The sequence below is a fragment of the Xylona heveae genome (genome assembly GCF_001619985.1).
Source record: "Xylona heveae TC161 unplaced genomic scaffold L228scaffold_11, whole genome shotgun sequence".
NCBI lineage: Eukaryota > Fungi > Ascomycota > Xylonomycetes > Xylonales > Xylonaceae > Xylona > Xylona heveae.
The window spans coordinates 184,816-203,238 of record NW_017264203.1 but is presented as its reverse complement, the minus strand read 5'-3'; the positions used below and the strand labels follow the sequence as shown (position 1 = coordinate 203,238).

General features: G+C 49.2%; 5 protein-coding genes across 5 annotated transcripts; 3 read left to right on the top strand and 2 right to left on the bottom strand.

Moving 5' to 3' along the window:
* Nucleotides 1-653: 653 nt before the first annotated feature.
* L228DRAFT_285284 (SPX-domain-containing protein) lies at nucleotides 654-4,455 on the top strand. The gene is made up of 4 exons (XM_018336322.1): nucleotides 654-1,199; nucleotides 1,294-2,887; nucleotides 2,972-3,749; nucleotides 3,816-4,455. Exons 1-4 carry the CDS (start codon nucleotides 1,117-1,119, stop codon nucleotides 3,959-3,961), a joined length of 2,601 nt encoding a protein of 866 aa, XP_018185433.1. The 5' UTR covers nucleotides 654-1,116; the 3' UTR covers nucleotides 3,962-4,455.
* Nucleotides 4,456-4,934: 479 nt separating this feature from the next.
* L228DRAFT_256884 (diphthamide biosynthesis protein-like protein 1) lies at nucleotides 4,935-6,552 on the bottom strand (the record flags this gene model as incomplete). Its single annotated transcript, XM_018333952.1, has 2 exons — nucleotides 6,299-6,552; nucleotides 4,935-6,208 (listed from the first exon to the last, which is right to left on the bottom strand). The coding sequence occupies exons 1-2, from the start codon at nucleotides 6,501-6,503 to the stop codon at nucleotides 4,935-4,937; spliced, it is 1,479 nt and encodes a 492-aa protein (XP_018185432.1). The 5' UTR covers nucleotides 6,504-6,552.
* Nucleotides 6,553-6,705: 153 nt separating this feature from the next.
* L228DRAFT_250297 (pyruvate carboxyltransferase) lies at nucleotides 6,706-8,256 on the top strand. Its single transcript, XM_018333292.1, has 2 exons — nucleotides 6,706-7,043; nucleotides 7,136-8,256. The coding sequence occupies exons 1-2, from the start codon at nucleotides 6,795-6,797 to the stop codon at nucleotides 8,042-8,044; spliced, it is 1,158 nt and encodes a 385-aa protein (XP_018185431.1). The 5' UTR covers nucleotides 6,706-6,794; the 3' UTR covers nucleotides 8,045-8,256.
* A 41-nt stretch (nucleotides 8,257-8,297) lies between these two features.
* Nucleotides 8,298-10,988, top strand: L228DRAFT_223739 (V-type proton ATPase subunit B). Its single transcript, XM_018330331.1, has 9 exons — nucleotides 8,298-8,682; nucleotides 8,737-8,821; nucleotides 8,879-8,898; nucleotides 8,959-8,994; nucleotides 9,054-9,215; nucleotides 9,274-9,590; nucleotides 9,644-9,918; nucleotides 9,976-10,194; nucleotides 10,280-10,988. The coding sequence occupies exons 1-9, from the start codon at nucleotides 8,581-8,583 to the stop codon at nucleotides 10,612-10,614; spliced, it is 1,551 nt and encodes a 516-aa protein (XP_018185430.1). The 5' UTR covers nucleotides 8,298-8,580; the 3' UTR covers nucleotides 10,615-10,988.
* L228DRAFT_30814 (hypothetical protein) lies at nucleotides 10,837-18,421 on the bottom strand. The gene is made up of 7 exons (XM_018336462.1): nucleotides 18,098-18,421; nucleotides 13,521-18,048; nucleotides 13,250-13,461; nucleotides 13,044-13,190; nucleotides 12,862-12,990; nucleotides 12,584-12,797; nucleotides 10,837-12,531 (listed from the first exon to the last, which is right to left on the bottom strand). The coding sequence occupies exons 1-7, from the start codon at nucleotides 18,359-18,361 to the stop codon at nucleotides 11,060-11,062; spliced, it is 6,966 nt and encodes a 2,321-aa protein (XP_018185429.1). The 5' UTR covers nucleotides 18,362-18,421; the 3' UTR covers nucleotides 10,837-11,059.
* Between the last annotated feature and the right edge of the window lie 2 nt (nucleotides 18,422-18,423).

Here is an 18,423-nt window from a genome sequence, read left to right as displayed (position 1 = left end):
CTTGTTCGTTCAACCATATTCTGCAGAATCCATTGTTGGGCTTGGCTAGAAAGGAAGCGGCATATGCACAGAATTAAAATTGCGAAGTGGTCTGGCATATGTGGTATCAATATCAGCGCAAAAGGGGGAACACATCTCTCTAGCAAAAGGACAAAAGAGAAGCATCAAGCCAACAACAAATGACAATCTATAGAGACAAGAGGAGAGAGCAAAGAAATGGACGAAAAGCAAAAGACGCAGAAATATCAAATGAAGGCATCATTGTCATCTGGAGGCAGTTTTCGCAGGGATCAGTAGTCAAAAGGGATGGAGCACCTTGCAGGAAGAAAACCATGCTGAGCATTGTAGGCATGACTTGTTGTACCGCTTCACCCAAATGGGTAACATGGTGATATGACAAGCCCCCCTTGATGGACGGTGATCTCGTGGTGCATGATGAATGAGCATAAAAAGAAACAAGAATCCATCCTCCCCTGCTGCTTTGCACATCAAGTGATCAATTGACATGAAGTTCACATAGGGTACGGCTGCACCTCATCCTTGTCTGCATCAGCGAAATCGGATCGCACAGTCACTCGGTTATCAACTTCCGCCTCACGAATCAAAAGGCTGCGATTGAGCACAACCCTCGCGAGGGCCAATCAGCCTGGTCAGAAGATTGTCGTGTGGCTTTCAGCCTGACAAGAGACAATTGTTCGGATAGTGGAGAAGGTGGATGCTGCTATTTAGTGGAAATCTACTAACCTTACCCACCCGGCCGAAAGTCTGCCAACCAAGTCCAGTATACTTTGGCTAATCCGTCTTCCCGTTGTTGTGACGATTTGACACCTTATCCAAACCCGGCCAAGTCCACCACCGGTTTTCACCATAGATTCCTCACTTCAACCCCCGCTTCTTTCCCCGTCCGCTCTGACCAATTCACCTGGTCTTCAAACCCTGATTGACTTGTCTGAGTCGCGCCTTAAATGGTTAGGACGACAATCCAGCCAGACCGACGCCGGCCTTGAGCTTGACGACCTCGCCGACGTTGCAAAACGCAAGGCAGCCCAGAGGTTGCAAGGGAAAAGAGAGCTCAAACGCAAGGCCAAACTCGATCGCCTGATTGCAGAGGACGAGATGAAGTTCTCTCACAGTATTCAGTTCAATGCTGTACCCGATTGGAGCAACAACTACATCTCGTACAGTAACCTGAAGAAGCTGTAGGACATGCCCCCCCTCGTCTAAATAATTTTCCCGCCTGGTGCAGTTGAAAAGCTAATTTGTTTCCTTTCTTTTTTTCTTTCATTTGCTTAGAATCTATCAATTAGAGAAACACGTTAACCAAACACATGGCCACACGCAAGACGCTGAATCGTCGCCGCTGCTCAATGGGAATGCCGAAGATCCCGATACGGTCTTTCGGCGGGCTTTGGATCTCGAGCTAGAGAAAATCTGCTCATTTTACCAATCCAAAGAGCGTGAAATCTATGAGGATGTTGGAGTTTTACTTCGGGACGAGCAGGTATTTGAAGAGGATGCAGACGGTTTAGAACAAGACCAAGGCGATGGAGCTCTACGATCGACCAGTGCCGGAGCTGGCCGAGCCAGATCTGGGAGCATCTTTCGCTCAATCGGATTCAGTGGCAGGCAAAGAAGAGCAAGCACGATGAGTGCGTCATTGGACGAACCAGACGAGGACGGCGACAGTGATGATGAGGATCCGGACGAGACAGAACACCTGAACAAGCACCGCTTCTCGGCCGGCAAGGAACGGAGACGATCAGAAGGAGCTCCTGCCTCCGAATCGAGGGCCTCTCGGGAGCTTTCCCGATTTCAACGCCGAGCCAGCGAATCTCGTCGATTAAGCCAAGGCATAGATGACTTCAACGACCAGGCCTTCTCCGCGCTCTACGATACGGGCTTGACATTGAAGAAACGGACAGTGAGCCTCTATGTCTCGTTATGCGAGCTCAAATCATTTATTCAACTGAATAAGACTGGGTTTTCCAAAGCGCTGAAAAAATATGACAAGATTCTGGATCGGGCATTGAAACCTGTCTACATGGACCAGAAGGTTTCTCCAGCCTATCCCTTTCAACAGGAGACTATGAACACCCTTCAGGACAACATCAAGTCGGTTGAGAGTGCATACGCCGATCTCGTGACTAAAGGTGACTTGTCGGAAGCGCAGAGAGAACTTCGCCTCCATCTACGAGAGCATGTCGTTTGGGAGCGCAATACCGTCTGGCGAGAAATGATTGGCATTGAGCGCAAAGCACAAGCCGCCAACATGGGCATCGGACGCTCCTTTCTGGGCGGAGCAACCGACCCCGTCAGGGCTCGTCGACAGGGTGATGAAGCTGAAGATGGCGGTGCCAAGGAGCTTTCAACGCCAGTTGGCCGCGTGCGATGTCCCAGATGGCTGTTCAGCCCAAGCTTCTTTCTCCTTCTTGCCATTATCGCTGTTTTCGTCGTGCTGCTGATTGTGCCGATTATGAAGAAACCGGAACAGCAAAACTGCCTCGCCATGCTGGTGTTTGTCAGTTTGCTCTGGGCTACCGAAGTCATTCCGCTATTCGTCACATCGCTCCTGATTCCTTTCCTCATTGTCGTCTTACGCATCGTCCGGTCTGATGAGAAGCCACACCATCGGCTTGACCCTAAATCAGCCGCCAAGTACGCCTTCGCTGCCATGTGGACACCGGTCATCATGCTTCTGCTTGGTGGTTTTGCCATTGCGGCCGCCCTGTCCAAGTATCAAATTGCAAAGAAGATTGCGACGCTGGTACTTAGCAAGGCTGGCACTCGACCTCGAACTGTGCTCATTACGAACATGTTCGTTGCCATGGTCGCTAGCATGTGGATTAGTAACGTCGCAGCGCCAGTGCTATGCTTTTCTATCATTGAGGTATGCTTTTTAATCTGTTTTTTTTTTATTTTTATTTCCAATTTTCTTTTCTTAGCTCGACGTCGACTAACAACCATTTCTTAGCCCATTCTGCGCAATCTTCCCGCGGACTCCAACTTTACGAAAGCGCTCATTCTCGGAATTGCTCTGGCATCGAACATTGGCGGTGCAGCGTCGCCAATTGCGTCGCCGCAGAACATTATCGCTCTGCAAAACATGACGCCCCAACCCAGCTGGGGTGTATGGTTCTTCGTTGCCTTGCCTGTCTGCATCATCTCAATTCTGCTCATCTGGCTTCTGCTTCTGGTCACCTTCCAGCCGGGCAAGGGAACCACCATTGTTCCTATTCGGCCGATGAAGGACAAATTTTCTGGCGTGCAATGGTTCATCACAGCAGTCACCGTCGGCACCATTGTGCTATGGTGCGTGTCGCATCAGCTTGAGGCTGTCTTTGGTGATATGGGCGTTATTGCCATCCTCCCGCTTGTGCTGTTCTTTGGCACGGGCATCCTGACCAAGGAAGACTTTAACAACTTCCTCTGGACCATTATCATCTTAGCAGCCGGCGGTCTCTCTCTTGGCCGCGCAGTCGACAGCTCTGGCCTTCTTCACACTATTGCCGGAGCCATCACTGCCAAGGTACAAGGACTAAGCTTGTACGGTGTCCTTGTTGTCTTTGCTTCCCTCATTCTCGTCATTGCCACGTTCATTAGCCATACCGTCGCTGCGCTCATTATTCTGCCTTTGATTCACCAAGTCGGTGCGGGTATGAAAGAACCGCACCCGAACTTGCTCGTCATGGGCGGTGCCCTCATGTGCTCTGCTGCCATGGGATTGCCCACCAGTGGATTCCCCAACATGAGTAAGTCTGCCCTATGCCTCTCCTTTTATCACATACGGTCCCCAGATTACTGACTTGTTCTTTTAGCTGCCATTATGATGGAAGATTCTCAGACCGGCCAGCGCTACCTGCGCGTCTTCCACTTTATCTCGCGCGGTATTCCTAGCAGCATCATTACCTTACTGATCGTCATCAGTCTCGGCTACGGATTGATGCTGGCAGTCGGGCTGTAAATTCTCTTTTCTCTCTCGCCCGCCTCCGGGGTTCACCGTCATACTCGAATTCCATTCTTGATCCCCTCACAACCCCTTCATCTCCTTTTCTTTTTTGTTTTATAGTTTTTTGAGCTTTCATATCTCTGCTTTTCTCCCCTTCCCAACGCGGGGGGTCATATATAAGATACATACATTGTTCCAGCATGCCAAGCATATCCATGGCAAGCGAAAGCGAGCGCGAGCTTACAAGAAATTTGAACCCGTCTCTTTGTGGGTGGCCGTTTACCTTTTTCCTTTTTGCTTTTCTTATTCTTTTCTTCTGTTTTTACCTTCATCATCATTGCCTTCATTGTCTCTATTTTTCCTCCCTGTTCTTGACTTATCACTTTCATCATTGATTTATTTTGCCATTCTAGATTGTATGATGTACATGTACATGCCCCTTGATTTAATTTTCCTTCTTTCTTTGATTTCCCTCCTTTTATCATTTTTTGGTCATTTGGACTGTCTGGATAGAATACGATTATGTCATGGGCATTCTCAGCCCAATTGAACCTCTTTTTCTCATTCTCATTATGGTTCTTATAAGTCTACTACGTCACTGTATTACCACGTGCCCGTATCCTTGTATCGTAATTGTGCTCATCGTTGAGATCGCAGTATTTAATCTATGATGCGAGAAAAACCAAGTAAAATTGAGAAGGGAAGGGAAATATAAATAAGTTCCCAAGAAGAAAGGGAGTAATGGAGGTAGGTAGATGCTGTGAGTGGTATAATGCATGACTATCGAGGTAAGATGGAGGCGGGCGGAAGGAAGGGGATGTAGATAGGTAAAAGGGACGGAAAACAAAGGGAATATAGAATCGTCAAATGCACCTAATGCGCAAAAATGATGAAAAAAATAAAAATAAAAAGATTTCAAAAAAAAAAAAAAAAAAAAAAAAAAAAAAAAAAAAAAAAAAAAAAAAAAGATATAAACAGATAAGAAAAATTAGCTCTCCGCAGCAACAACAGGAGCAGTAGCAGCAGCGGCAATGGTTTCTGTAGTTCTGCCCAAACCGTCCTTTGCGTAAAAGTCCATGGGGTAAACGCCGTGACTCTCACCCGCCTTGCCCCCAGTGCCACCAGCATTATCTGCATTATCTGCCCACCACTCTTTGCGACCCCCGAGGACAATGAGTGCCTCATAGGGGGTCAAGAGGGGACGAGGAAAAGCGTATCCCCAATCGATACTTAATCTGGGACAGGCGATTTGGACCCAGCATTCTACGTCTGACATTTGCGCTAGTTTGCCAGGGAAGATTTCGCTGAGGAGGAGATTGACAAAGGGGATACCCTTTGCGCGGAGATGGTTCTCGATGAGGGTCATGGTGTGCGGGTTGCCCTGCCGGCCTAGGGATCCGAGAATGAGACCCCATTTCTTGGCGCGCTTGGCGGTGGTGATTGCCTCGCGGCGCAGCGTGTGCATTTCCTTGTGGTCGTACGTTTCGCGTGTAAGACGGCGCGAGTATGGGTCGTAGCGGTATGCGGGGATGGTGGGGTTGTGGATCATGGCGGATTCGAGATGGAAGCGGCCGTCGCCGAGATAGAGGATAATGTCTACTCCAGAAGAGGAGGAGCTGCTGCTACTGTTTTTGTCGAGGGAGCGAGAGGAGGAGGTGGGTAGGTGAGGGGATGTGCAGCCGAGGATCTCGCCTTTGCTGAGCGGAGCGATTTGGGGGATGAGGATGTTGTAGCCGGATTTTTCGAGCGTGGGTTTGATGCCGTGGATGGTGGCGTTGAATTGGATCGTGCCGACCATGGCGATGGTTTTGCCTGGCGCGAAGTTGCGCTCCAGTGTGGCCAGGAGGTGGGTCGTGTCAATGGATATGTCGACAAAGACGTACAGCGTTTTGATCTGTGTCACGGCAACGGGAATCAGGCAGCTGTGTGCGTAGTGCACGAGTAGGTCGCAGCCCAGGGCGCGTGCGGTGTAGTCGTCTATACAGCATGCGCCGTACGTCACGTCGCCCATGATGAGCGTTTCAGTGCCAGGACAGAATTGTGTGAGAATGTCGGAGATGGTGGTAGCGAAGAGCAGAAGGCCTTCGGGGAATTGCAGGGCAATCTTTTTGGCGCCGGATGTGCGGATTCGGTGGATCGTCTTGGGTATCTCGAATGAGTAGTTTGGTGGTAGGAGGGAGATCGCGGCCTGGATGTCGGGGTCTTCGAGGATCTCAGGAGGGACTTGGTTAAGGGTTCGCGCCGTGCGGCGGGGTTTGGAGACTGTGAGGAATGGGAATGTTAGTATCAATGGTGAACAAAGCTAAAGATGAGAGAAATTATAAGCCGTAAAGAAGAGAAGAGGGTGCGTACCTTGAATGGCTCCGCTGTCTTCAATGTTGCCTCCGGAGGTTGAAGACGCATCGTTCGCTTGTGCCCTTTCCGCAGCGGCTCGTCGTCCGATGAATCTCTTCTTGGGTTGACGTGGGGCAGGCGCAGGCTCAGCTTGGATTTCTGGTTCTTGTTGCGATTCAACGCCGGTAGGCCCTAAGTCGGCCAGGGCTCTGTCTTCCTCCATAATGGGCGGATGTAAATACTATGCTGAAAATAATTATGGTAATGGTAATAGTGGGGTTAACCTGTCTCTTTGGTGTTGAACATTTGACGATGAAAAAGTGGTCGGCTGTCCGAACCGCCGATAGCCGAGATGGTCTGAGCGTCACCCGTTGTCGCCCAAAATGGCTTCCCCACATTCTGGAGGTGCCTGGCCTGCTTGTTGATGCTACAATTGCAAGAATGAACTGATATTGCTAATTGATTAACACATATTCCTTTTCCTTTGTGTCTTCTGAGCGCTTGAAATTTAACAATGTCGACATTTAGGCTCTATCGACCGTGTTTGCGGCTTCGGAAAGCTTTAGCTAGGCCGCTCTCCACAACGACGCCACGCCCAGCTGGGGATGTGAGGATTGTCGAAGTTGGACCGCGCGATGGCCTGCAAAATGAGAAAAACACAATATCGTTGAGTACAAAGTTAGAGCTGATTGACAAGTTATCAAGGACAGGATTGCACAATATTGAGGCAGGGGCGTTTGTTTCGCCGAAATGGGTCCCGCAAGTGAGCATAACCCTGACCATTTTGTCGCATTGGACCTCGAGCGTAGACCATCTGCTTCAACCATGAAGGATGCTAATCGATCATTGTCAAAGATGGCGAATTCGGCCGAAATACTGGAGCATATACTAGACTCGCCGCTTATTACTCGAGGCAATGCGTACTCCTTTCTTGTGCCGAATGTCAAGGGCTTGGAGAATCTACTGGCAGTCTCAGATGCAAACAAGGGTTCCAAGACATCATCTTCCACAGGAAAATACAATTATCCCACGCCTCCTCCATCACCTGAGGGGACAGCGCCGATAACATCAACTCAAGATCCCAATGAGATGCCCTCCGGTTCGACAGCCCAGGGTGAGGCATTGGCCCTACCAATTGAAGTGTCTGTATTTGCCGCAGCAACGGAAACATTCTCGAGAAAGAATATCAACTGTACCATCGAAGAGAGTTTGGACCGGTTCCGGCCGATTATGGCACTTGCAAAGACAAGAAATATTCGAGTCCGGGCATATATATCAGTCGCGCTGGGATGCCCGTACGAGGGACCAGATGTGTCTGCCTCAAAGGTAGCTGAGCTAGCTGCAACCCTTTTCGAGATGGGCGCGGATGAAATTTCCGTGGCTGATACGACCGGCATGGGAACCGCCCCACGGACAAAAGAGCTGCTGCGTACTTTGTCTGCCTCTGGAATTCAGAATCAGGACTTGGCTGTGCACTTTCACGATACCTACGGTCAAGCACTCGTGAATACTGTGGTCGCGCTCGAACATGGTATTAGAGTATTTGACAGCAGCGTCGCAGGACTGGGAGGATGCCCGTTCTCAAAGGGCGCCACTGGAAATGTTGCTACAGAGGATCTCCTCCACTGCTTGCATAGTCTCGGTGCAAAAACTGGAGTTGATGTCGAAAAGGTTGCAGAGATTGGCGCATGGATCTCTGATGAACTTGGCCGACCGAACGAGAGCAGAGCCGGAAAAGCGATTCTGGCAAGAAGAGCACAATAATATATTGGCGACTGCTCCAAGTTGTGGTTCTTGAGATCTGGAATATTGATGTCTTCATTAAGGCGACTAGGTTTTCGATGCATGGATGGGGCAAGAATAGCTGTAACTTGTCTCTTTTCCTTTTGTTCTTATTTAATGTATGATGTAGCAACCTCTTGTATGTACAGTATAGTAGATGCTCCCGCAATCAAATCGCATGTACAATCACCCAAGCATTATGCTGAAAGGATTGGCGTTTGTAATGGTGGTTTATCAACTTTATCATCATCAGACTAGAAAATACGCGGGAAAGGGCATATCGTACCATGGGTGATGGCGTCGGAGCTTCCCTCCATCTGACGGCACGAACCATCTAGCGTCAGTCCTCTAGGTTAGCGAAACATCACCACCAGCTCGTCAACCCGGTTCCCACCTGTCATAGCGATACTTTTTCCCAATTTCGACCTCGAACGGGCCCTTTTGCTGCCAAAATTGTACGCTATAAAGGTCGTGGATAGTTTCGGAATCGACAACAGGTCTCGATCTAACCAGCAACCATGGCGCCCGAGTTCGTGGACCCCCGAATGACCTCCATCAAGCCAAGAATACGCTACAATACCATTGGTGGTGTTAACGGACCGCTGGTCATCCTTGACAATGTCAGTCTTGCGTCGATGTCAATCGATTCTCTTATATTCTAATCGATTAATCAGGTCAAATTCCCCCGATACAACGAGATTGTCTCCTTGACTCTCCCCGATGGTACCGAGCGGTCTGGTCAGGTTCTCGAGGCTCGAGGTATGATAAGCTGTCTCTAAGATTGCCAGAATGCGTCGCTAATAATATACTGTACAGGAAACCGAGCAGTTGTTCAGGTATAATTAAGAAAGCTTCAGGGTCGAGAAAAAGTTCAACTAAGCTAATTTTGAGACAAGGTGTTTGAGGGTACATCAGGTGTCGATGTGAAGAAGGTATATTGGCTGCCCCCGCGCGGAGCTTGAGGGGCACATATATTGACAAACCTCTATAGACGAAAGTCGAGTTCACTGGACACAGCTTGAAGTTGGGTGTCTCGGAGGACATGCTGGGCCGTATCTTTGATGGTTCGGGTCGTGCTATCGACAAGGGTCCCAAAGTGCTTGCGGAGGACTACCTCGACATCAACGGCAGTCCAATCAACCCTTACTCTCGTGTACGTTTAAAAGATGGAAAGCCTATTGTCGATTACCGGAGACTTAACAATGTGATAGGTCTACCCCGAAGAGATGATTTCCACCGGTATCTCTGCTATCGACACCATGAACTCTATTGCCCGTGGCCAAAAGATCCCCATTTTCTCTGCAGCTGGTCTGCCCCACAACGAGATTGCCGCCCAGATCTGTCGTCAGGCTGGTCTGGTCAGTAAGCCCACCAAGGGTGTGCATGATGACCACGAGGAGAACTTCTCCATTGTCTTCGCCGCCATGGGTGTCAACTTGGAAACCAGTCGATTCTTCACCCGAGACTTTGAGGAGAACGGTTCTCTGGAGAGGGTGACGCTGTTCTTGAACTTGGCCAACGACCCTACGTATGACCCATTGGGTTCGCTTGCTTGTAAAACAATACTGACGATTCTCGCAGCATCGAGCGTATTATTACTCCTCGTCTGGCCCTTACCACCGCCGAGTATTATGCCTACCAGCTGGAGAAGCACGTTTTGGTCATTCTTACCGATTTGTCTGCCTACTGTGATGCTCTTCGTGAGGTTTCTGCTGCTCGCGAAGAAGTGCCCGGTCGCCGTGGATACCCCGGTTACATGTATACTGACTTGTCGACCATTTACGAGCGTGCTGGTCGCGTTGAGGGCCGTAATGGCTCTATTACGCAGATTCCCATCTTGACCATGCCTAACGATGGTATGACCGGATACTCCCACTGCACCTTATCATAACGTATACTGACAGTCTACCCAGATATTACTCACCCCATTCCCGACCTGACGGGTTATATTACTGAGGGTCAGATCTTCATCGACCGTCAGCTCCACAACCGTGGTATCTACCCTCCGATCAACGTCCTGCCCTCGCTGTCGCGTCTCATGAAGTCTGCCATTGGTGAAGGTCACACGCGAAAGGACCACGGTGACGTTTCGAACCAGCTGTATGCCAAGTACGCCATTGGTCGTGATGCCGGTAAGTCTGCCCTGAAGATCTTCCATATATTTTCTTTCTTTTCTTTTTTCTCCTACACAACGCTAATTCACTGTCTGTCATATAGCATCCATGAAGGCCGTCGTCGGTGAAGAAGCCTTGTCGCCTGAAGACAAGCTTTCGCTCGAATTCCTCGAAAAATTCGAGCGTTCCTTCATCTCGCAGGGCGCGTACGAGGCCCGGTCTATTTACGACTCGCTCGACCTCGCCTGGAGCTTGCTCCGCATCTACCCCAAGGAACTGCTCAACCGTATCCCCGCCAAGGTCATCAACGAGTTCTACCAGCGCACTGCCACCGCTGACCGCAAGGGCAAGCAGCAGCGCACCGGCAACAAGGACACTGTCGACAACTCGGACAAGCCCGACGGCGAGCCCGCCAATGGCAACCTCATTGACGCGTAGATGTTTTGTAAACCTAAACTACGTTGTATACCTCATCTTGTCCTCTTCGTCTTCTTCTTGTCATGTTCTTCTCAGCCATTTTAAATTACCTGTGTATTTCTTTTTTCTTCCTTGATATTATAACTATTTATATCTTTTCCCGAATCTCATCATCATCCTCATCATCATCATCATACATTTTACCTTTTACATAGCCCCCTTGAACAGTGTAGTATGCAGTATGTTGTATGTTGTATGTAGTAGTTTTTCATCCTTTGTCCTAGCGTACCTAGGTAACTATGCAGTCCATATTGTCTATGGTATCTAAATCCACATCCTAGTTCTACTGTAAGACCGGGCATTGCTCTCTCGTCCCCCAACCCCCAACCCCAAACCCTTAGCTGTTGTTGTATAAAGACGACGAAGAAAGAAAAAAAGATACAAAGGTTAAAGGTAGTACTGTTGTTTAAATCAACAACTCTGCTACTCCCAAGGATTGATCCCGTTTCGGTCTTCCCCGAAGAACTTGCTCTTCTTCATCTTCGTCGTCATGATCATGAGCATGAGTTCTGCTATATCCACCCACCCCGCCCCCGCCACCACTGCTAAACCCACCCGCACCACCGTCACCGACCCCACCAGGTTCAAACCCACCCGCCCGTCCCCCACCACCGCCCCACCCACCACTCCCACCCCAGGCGGACGCAGAACCAGAAGAAAAAGACGTACACCCCGCGAATCCAAGGCCCGACATTCGACCGAGGACCATTAAAAAGGTATGAATAGCCGCAAACAAATCCAGTTTTTCGTCCTCGAGGGATCTGGCATCGACCATGACTTGCTTGCGCATATTTCCTCTCAAAAGAAAATAGTGATTTGCATAGTGCGTCCAGTTTTTGGCGAGGGACTGTTGGAGCTCGTGCGTGCAGAAGCGGCGAATGTCATGATACTTATCCGACTCGTCCAACGCATCTGAATCGGACTCGAGATCCAGATGGTCAGAGGACCCAAAACTGTTGTCGAGTCCAATATATGGAGAAACAAGACTGTCTGGATGGCCGAGGAGTAGAGTTGCGACGAAAATGGCAAAAGATCGGAAAAAGGCAATGCATTTGACTGCGTGGTTGGCTCGGCCGGTGCAGCGCTGGAGGTAGTCGATGGGAGACAGGGCTGCGGTGATGGTGGCAAAGGACGAGGCAAGGAGGCTGACGGTGGAGGATTGTTCGAGCAGGCCAGAGTGATCGACGAGGAGCTCAAAGGATTGGCGAAAGGTGTCTAGCATGCTTGTAATGAAGGCGATGACAGATTCGACACAGCGGGTGTTGTTTGCATCGAGGTCCTCGAGGACGTCTTCAAAGGTATATTCGACGGCGCGCAGAAGAGGTTTTGCGAGAATCCAGCCTGCCGCGGTTTGGAATGCCAGCTGCAAATACGCTGGAAACACGGCCTGTAAAAGGAATGCACGTAGCGTAGGCCGTGCCGGATCGCCATCTTCAAATGTTCCGCTCATTGCTAGTCGGAGTTGGTTGACGAGGTAGGATTGCTGATTGTCCACAGATGCTCGCTCAGATACAGTCTGTGTGAATGTCACGAGTTGTTTGGGCATTCTAATGTCTGACAGTCGTAGCCCGTAACTCTTCAGCCGTCCTACTACATATGTTGGATCGCTGGCTGGAAGGGGGAACGCGCTGGAGTCGGTGAAGAATCGGTCGACTGGACAAATATCGGCAGTATGCTGCTGCAGTGCCTGGATGACTTGCTGCACAAAGTCAACGTAGACGCCGCTGAAACCCGTTTCTTCGCGAAGCTCCTGGTAGTTGTTTCTCATGGCTGTCATCATCTGTTTCAGAAGCGCTTTATATTGTTGTCTCAGCGCTATCGCCTTGTTTGGTGATTCTTCTACATCTGCCAGGCTTTCTCTCATATTGTCAAGTACCGCTGCTGGTGTTAGTGACAATTGAGACTTCAGATCTGACCAGATATAACATACTTGATATTAGAGACAGACGTCTCTCTCGGAACTCCAGAGGCGTGATAGAGAACAGACCAGTCTTTGCATCTGCCCAGAAAGGTGGATTCCTAAGTAGTGGATTGGCTCCATCTATATTGAGGAGTGCAGTAGTCAGTCGATGTTGGAATTTGAGCATCGATTCTCGTTCGACTAGGCAAGTGATCCAGGCTGAAAGGAAAAATTGCATATGAACCTGAGGTGGTCAGACTTGTATTGGAAAAAAGAATAAAAGAAAAAGATTTGCGAGTAACACTTACATGGTAGCTTGAATTATCCTTTTCAAGAACCATTGAAAGAAAGTAAGGTGCAAACTTTCTCGTCTGCTCCGTTCCTCTTAGGCATTCCCAAGAATCAGAGCCATATGATCCAATATAACTTTCCCATGTCTACGCATGTTAGTATATCAAACGTACAGATAGAAAAGAGAGCCAGAACAAACCTTGAAATTCCTCTGTACAAGAAAGCGAGCTGTCGTTGTCCATACTTCAATGACTTTGAGAAGAATGTTCTCATCAGGCGGTATATCAGCACCGAAGCAATTGGAAAGGAGACGCTGCAAGCTGTCGTATATTTGAGGGGAAATATACTGCAAGGGTGAGCAAAAAAACGACTTGAGCATCTCGGCAAGAGAAAAGGGCCACATACATCAGACATCTCCTGAACCGATGCAGCCGCATCTTCTTCAAAAGCAGACCAATCTCCATATTCCTGACTGTCCTCACCCGGCTGATGTTGGGTAACGGAAGAGCTATTGAAGACATCAATGTATTCCAGGACGATGTCTAGCGACTGCGAAACAATCTTATTCCTTTGCGGGCACCTCGAATCAAAGAGTGTGAAGATGTCAACAGTGCAAGCTATTCATCATGAGATGGTCAAAATAATATCCCCAGCAAGTGGATTGAAAAAAACATACCTTTGGAGAGCAACAACTTTGCACACTCCCCATTGCTCGCAAGAGAAATAGCATTTCGCATCAAGGAAAGAGCACTAGACAAGAGTGCCTCAATTGATCGCTGATTCCTGCTAATTACAGTCTCCACAAGATCAGCTGTAACACGCTGTTGGCCCTCTCTGGTCGCTGCAGAAAGGTGAGCCTCCCCTTCAGACCGGGCCATAGCGTGCTGCACCAAGAGCAGTCCAATAAATTCATTATGCCAGTCAGAAAACGGTTCGAGTCGAGAAGCCGACTCATCGGTGGACAATTGAAATCGCACCAAATTAGACCATGTGCGGATATTAATTTGGCAAGCTTCAATATGAGATGTCTCGGGGTCAACAAGGCTCTGGATGCTGCCTGGTCGGGGTCGCACAGAAGGAGGACAAGCCCAATAAAGGACGCTCAAAAGATCATGATGGTTTCTCAGGGAATCGAGATCTTCCTGACGCACGGTCTCGTGTTTGGAAAAGAGCCGTCCATGATTTGGTAACAGCCGCCAGGTAATATTTCCAATCTTTCTGTCAGTATAGATGCCTCGCAGCTTTTGCAAGCCTGATCCGACAAGCTTGAGAAATATGTGAAAACAGCGATCTCGGGGTTCGATAGATAACTGTAACTTGCCATTGAGATGTTCCAGAAAGGCTGGCGATCCGTGACTCTCTTCATTCCGCAAGTGTGACAGTCCATTCTGGCGGCCCAAAAAGTCAAACATGAGCAGAACGATGGACTCGCAGCGGTACCATCTCCATTGTGTGATGAGATGAAAACAGCGAGCGAAATTGGCCCGTAAATAAGAGTTGTAAACAGGAGGCTGAATGTGGGAAGACGTGGAATAAAGCTGAAATAGTCGAGCAAGAACTTTTTGAACAGGCACCCAGTTTTCTTCAGATGGACCTAGCCTCACTTCCCCATCAAGAAGGCCATTATCGTCAAACTCTTGAAGAGGGAGTAGGGCATATATATTCGCCCAAATATCTTCGAAGATGCGCGCATCGGAGCATGTTTCGATATCAACACTCAAAATTTCTGCGTTAGCAATCTCCCAGAAAGTAACCCCCTGAGGGCGCATCTTCTCAACAATCTTCATCATAACGACCCAACTCTCTGCCACAATATTATTACTTCCCCGACCTGTCTCCACACGATGACCTCTCTTGTTTTCTTGGCAAAACCTTTTGATCATAGCAACTCCCCTTGCAACAAGAGATCTAGCGAGGGTTTGAGCTACCCGTTTTAGGACATTTTCGGCTTCATTCCGATGTTGTGTTTCCACGAGGGATTGAGCGGCTGTTTGGATTATGAACGCAGTCGAAACAAGCACCAACATTTGAATGTGCAGAAGATGCTCGAACGGTTGCGGACATGACTGTACTTCAGAAGCTGCCAGGGAAATAGCTTTCTGCGTTTCCACTGAAAGTGGCTCGATGAGGCGTAACATTCTGAGAATGAAAAACGTTCGATCAACAGGATCTAAGAACGTCAATGTGCTCGTGAAGTAGTGCACAATAGACCGAAGTAGGTTTACAGCTATTTCGTAGATGCAGATGTCCCTACTTTCAACAAAGTCTTTCCGAGCTGAGCCGTCCCCCAGTCTCTCGCCCATCCAGCATAGTACTAGCCCCATCTCAGATGAAGTAGATTCGTCCCACGGGCCCCATTTGAACATCTGATCATGGAATTGAATTGTGGTAGATGACTGCTCGGAAATAGTTTCTGACGGCACAAAATGCAAGACTTTCGCAAGATCTCCACTCCCAATAAACGTGCTTTTATGAAAGAACGTTCCTATTCGCAGTGGGCACATTTGGAAGTCGGTAGTATGAACAGTGCCGTAACTTCCTACGTTTCTAAGAGCGCCACTATAGTCGGTGCGAGATGTTTGACCTGACTCTGAGATACCATCGTCAGGCACCACAACCGAGCCTTCAAGTTGGCCAAAATTTATAGCATTAATATCCAGACGGTTGGCAATGCGCTTGCGTTGACGACGGCTCTGGTCAACTCGTAACAGCCCAGGCGGGCCATTGAAACTATCGTTGTTCGTTTCTAGAGCAGTACGCATCTGGCCGTTGCTTGTAATTGAGGGCATATCAGTGGTGTCCTCGAGAAACCTTTCAAGAGGCAAATTCGAAATTTTCGAGTCCTTAGTCGATTTTTCTTGGAATTGACGGTCAATTATCCCGAGCTTCTGCTGAAAGGCCGCTCGTGGGTGACGCTGACCGTAGTCGGTTTCGGTCCATTCCACTTGAGCCGGACGTGGTTGATGTCTTTGAAGAAGCGGTTGAAGGCCTTTTTGCCTCTTAGGCTTGTTCTTGAGAGATATCCGCGGCCCAAACACCGTCTGCCTTGTTTTTGCCTTTAATTGCCCTTTTTGTTTTACTGGTTGAGCAGGAACCAGTGGCAGTTGTTCAGGAAATCTAAGAGAATTTTCCGCGTTGCTCGACCCTCTGAGCCCCTCAGCTTCGGCCACCGGGGCTGGGCGCTGGATTGCACTCCGAGAGTCATTTTCAGGGAGTCGTGCGAGAGGGTGCTGGGCATCGTCGCGGATGGGCGACTTGTCCCTGCTTGTCCACGGTCTAATCTTTCCACGCCGCCAGTCCCGTAGAACAGATGTCGCATCTTGAGTGTCTTCTACGGTATGAAGCCGAATCACTTTACTTGTCGGACTGTGTCTGCCGTAATTCTTCTGCCGCCGTGCTTGACGTAAAGCCAACCTGATGAACTTGGGTGTGTCTTGGGTAGAAACCAAAGACGCTGGAGCATCTATTATGCTCAATTTGGGCGGAGCAGGAGTCACAGACTTCCGTTGAATAGCTTTCTGAAGCTTGGAGGAGAGGTGATTCTTCTTTTGCCGTTTCGACGATACTGGAGACAACAAACCTGAAGGGGTACCTTTTCCGATTCTCCTTTCCACGGTCGATTGAATGATATCTGTGAGTCTGAGCTGTTTTTTTCGCTGGCCTTTGCCCGACTGTCGATGGCGTGACACAGAAGGAAGCATCAAGTCAATCCGATTATCTTCTTGGACGTCTTCAGGTTCTGTGAAAGGATGAGAGAAATCATCGTGCCTCACTGGCCCTGTATATTGTATAGTCTGATCGTCGGAATCATCTTCACTTGAGCTTGATAAGAGAAAAGGACCTGATACTCCTCGAGGAGTTGAAACATCATGCCTTCTGGTTCCAGCCAATCTTTGGGCAACACCTCGTTGCGGGTTTGTATCAGTTGTGGGTGGGTTTTGGTGGTTATGCGAAGGATGCCCGGCTCGAGTGGTCTTCTGGGCCTGTTGATCAAGCCTCAACCACGAGGCGGGGAGGACACCCTTTATTCGTCTTCTGACTTTTCTCAACTGTTTTGAATCATCATTTTGAGACGCCGAATGAGATGGGCCAGTCGATAGCACTGGAGGAGACGGTGGAAGACCAGGGGAGTGTGGGGCCAAAATCGGTCTCAAGGGGCGATGGTCAAAATCATTTCCACTATCAGAGTCTTCTGATAATTCCACAAGTGGCGCATTTCTTGTTTCGGATGACGTTGCAGGGGTATCAGGCGGGTCGATGGACACGCCCCGAGGAAATTTGAATGCTGCACGGATTGGAAGTTCTTCGTCCGTCAGTCGCGTTGTGTTAGACGATGGTGAAGATGGCGGAATATTGAAAATTGAATCGTCATCCTGCCCTTCTGTCCTAATGAGCTTTGCAGGAGACCCCTGCGGGGCAACAATATTAGGAACTTTCCTTTGCTTGTGAGTGTAGGTCTGAGTTTTTCGGCGTTTGTGGCCCGCTTGCACGGCACCTTCAAGGTTTCTGTGAAGTATCGCATCGACATCAGGGAAGTCATCGTCACCTCCAAAATCAATGTTCAGCTCAGTCATGACATTCGGAGGCGGATTGGAAGGAAATTTGCCAAGAACTCGTGATGGTGAAGCCCTTGGTGGCGAGCTCGCCGCTGGAATAGACTGCGATTCCGCGTTATCCGCCTGATACTCCACATCCGACGAGTTGCTCCCTCTTCGTCTCGTTTGCTGGCTATCTGCTGCTATTCGCAGGGGTTTCAAGCCTCTTGCACGCAGAAATTGTCTGTATCTCTCTCCTTCTAGCATATAAGGGTGAAGTTGAATAGGGTTCCTCTGCCTCAATGAGCGTCGAGAAAGCCCATTAGAGGCTTCCCGTCTATCGATCGTTGGAAGAACAACGCCAGCAAATCCGGAGATACCGGGTTCCTCTGGGAGCGCCGGAAGATCTCCGAACATTCCATTTTGTTCCAAATCCAACGGCGGTTCACTGAGGAGAGAGGAAGATGAGTCTGAGAGATTTCCGTCTATGGTATCGAAGTGAGCAGAGGTCTCACAGTCGGGGTGTAACGGGATTGCATCACGAGCTTCTGGCAATTGCGTCTCTTTCGTAAGTTCTGGATTCTGCTGCAGAACCAATGGCGAGTCTGTTTTTGGTGTTGGTTGACTAGAATCTCCCGATGAGTGTAGCCGCTTCGGGGACAAGGATGGCTGGTGTGTTATTAGCATACCATAGGTCTGGAAGACGATGGGGACTTGCCACTTCTTGTTGATCTATCGACTCTTTATGATTTTCGCGCGTGACGGAGCCGGGGGCGATTTTGTCCTTGAGCGTGGCACCGCTTGACCTGATACGTGGTATACTCCAGAGGCCATTGGAGCTTGTGCCAAAATCCTTGGACAACTCGTCCTCGCTGTCGGCGTCATCCTGAGCGGGAAATTGATGGGTAGGAAAAGTAGGCTGAGAGTCATCTTCCTCCTCATCTGAGTCCGGAACGTAACCCCGGTCTCTCCATTCCACCATTTGCCCGAATAATCATTCCGCGGACAAAATACCCGTTGCTTCAGCACGAGATGTTGACCGAA

Excerpts from the sequence above, each read along its gene's own strand:
- L228DRAFT_285284 (XM_018336322.1), top strand. The coding sequence starts at position 1,117 with ATGAAGTTCTCTCACAGTATTCAGTTCAATGCTGTACCCGATTGGAGC. Across the intron at positions 1,200-1,293 it reads TACAGTAACCTGAAGAAGCT|AATCTATCAATTAGAGAAAC; the intron begins GTAGGACATGCC and ends TCATTTGCTTAG. Across the intron at positions 2,888-2,971 it reads TATGCTTTTCTATCATTGAG|CCCATTCTGCGCAATCTTCC; the intron begins GTATGCTTTTTA and ends ACCATTTCTTAG.
- L228DRAFT_250297 (XM_018333292.1), top strand. The coding sequence starts at position 6,795 with ATGTCGACATTTAGGCTCTATCGACCGTGTTTGCGGCTTCGGAAAGCT. Across the intron at positions 7,044-7,135 it reads CGCCGAAATGGGTCCCGCAA|ATGGCGAATTCGGCCGAAAT; the intron begins GTGAGCATAACC and ends TCATTGTCAAAG.
- L228DRAFT_223739 (XM_018330331.1), top strand. The coding sequence starts at position 8,581 with ATGGCGCCCGAGTTCGTGGACCCCCGAATGACCTCCATCAAGCCAAGA. Across the intron at positions 8,899-8,958 it reads GAAACCGAGCAGTTGTTCAG|GTGTTTGAGGGTACATCAGG; the intron begins GTATAATTAAGA and ends TTTTGAGACAAG. Across the intron at positions 10,195-10,279 it reads CGCCATTGGTCGTGATGCCG|CATCCATGAAGGCCGTCGTC; the intron begins GTAAGTCTGCCC and ends TCTGTCATATAG.
- L228DRAFT_30814 (XM_018336462.1), bottom strand. The coding sequence starts at position 18,361 with ATGGTGGAATGGAGAGACCGGGGTTACGTTCCGGACTCAGATGAGGAG. Across the intron at positions 12,991-13,043 it reads TTGTACAGAGGAATTTCAAG|ACATGGGAAAGTTATATTGG; the intron begins GTTTGTTCTGGC and ends TAACATGCGTAG. Across the intron at positions 12,532-12,583 it reads ACGTCTGTCTCTAATATCAA|CGGTACTTGACAATATGAGA; the intron begins GTATGTTATATC and ends TAACACCAGCAG.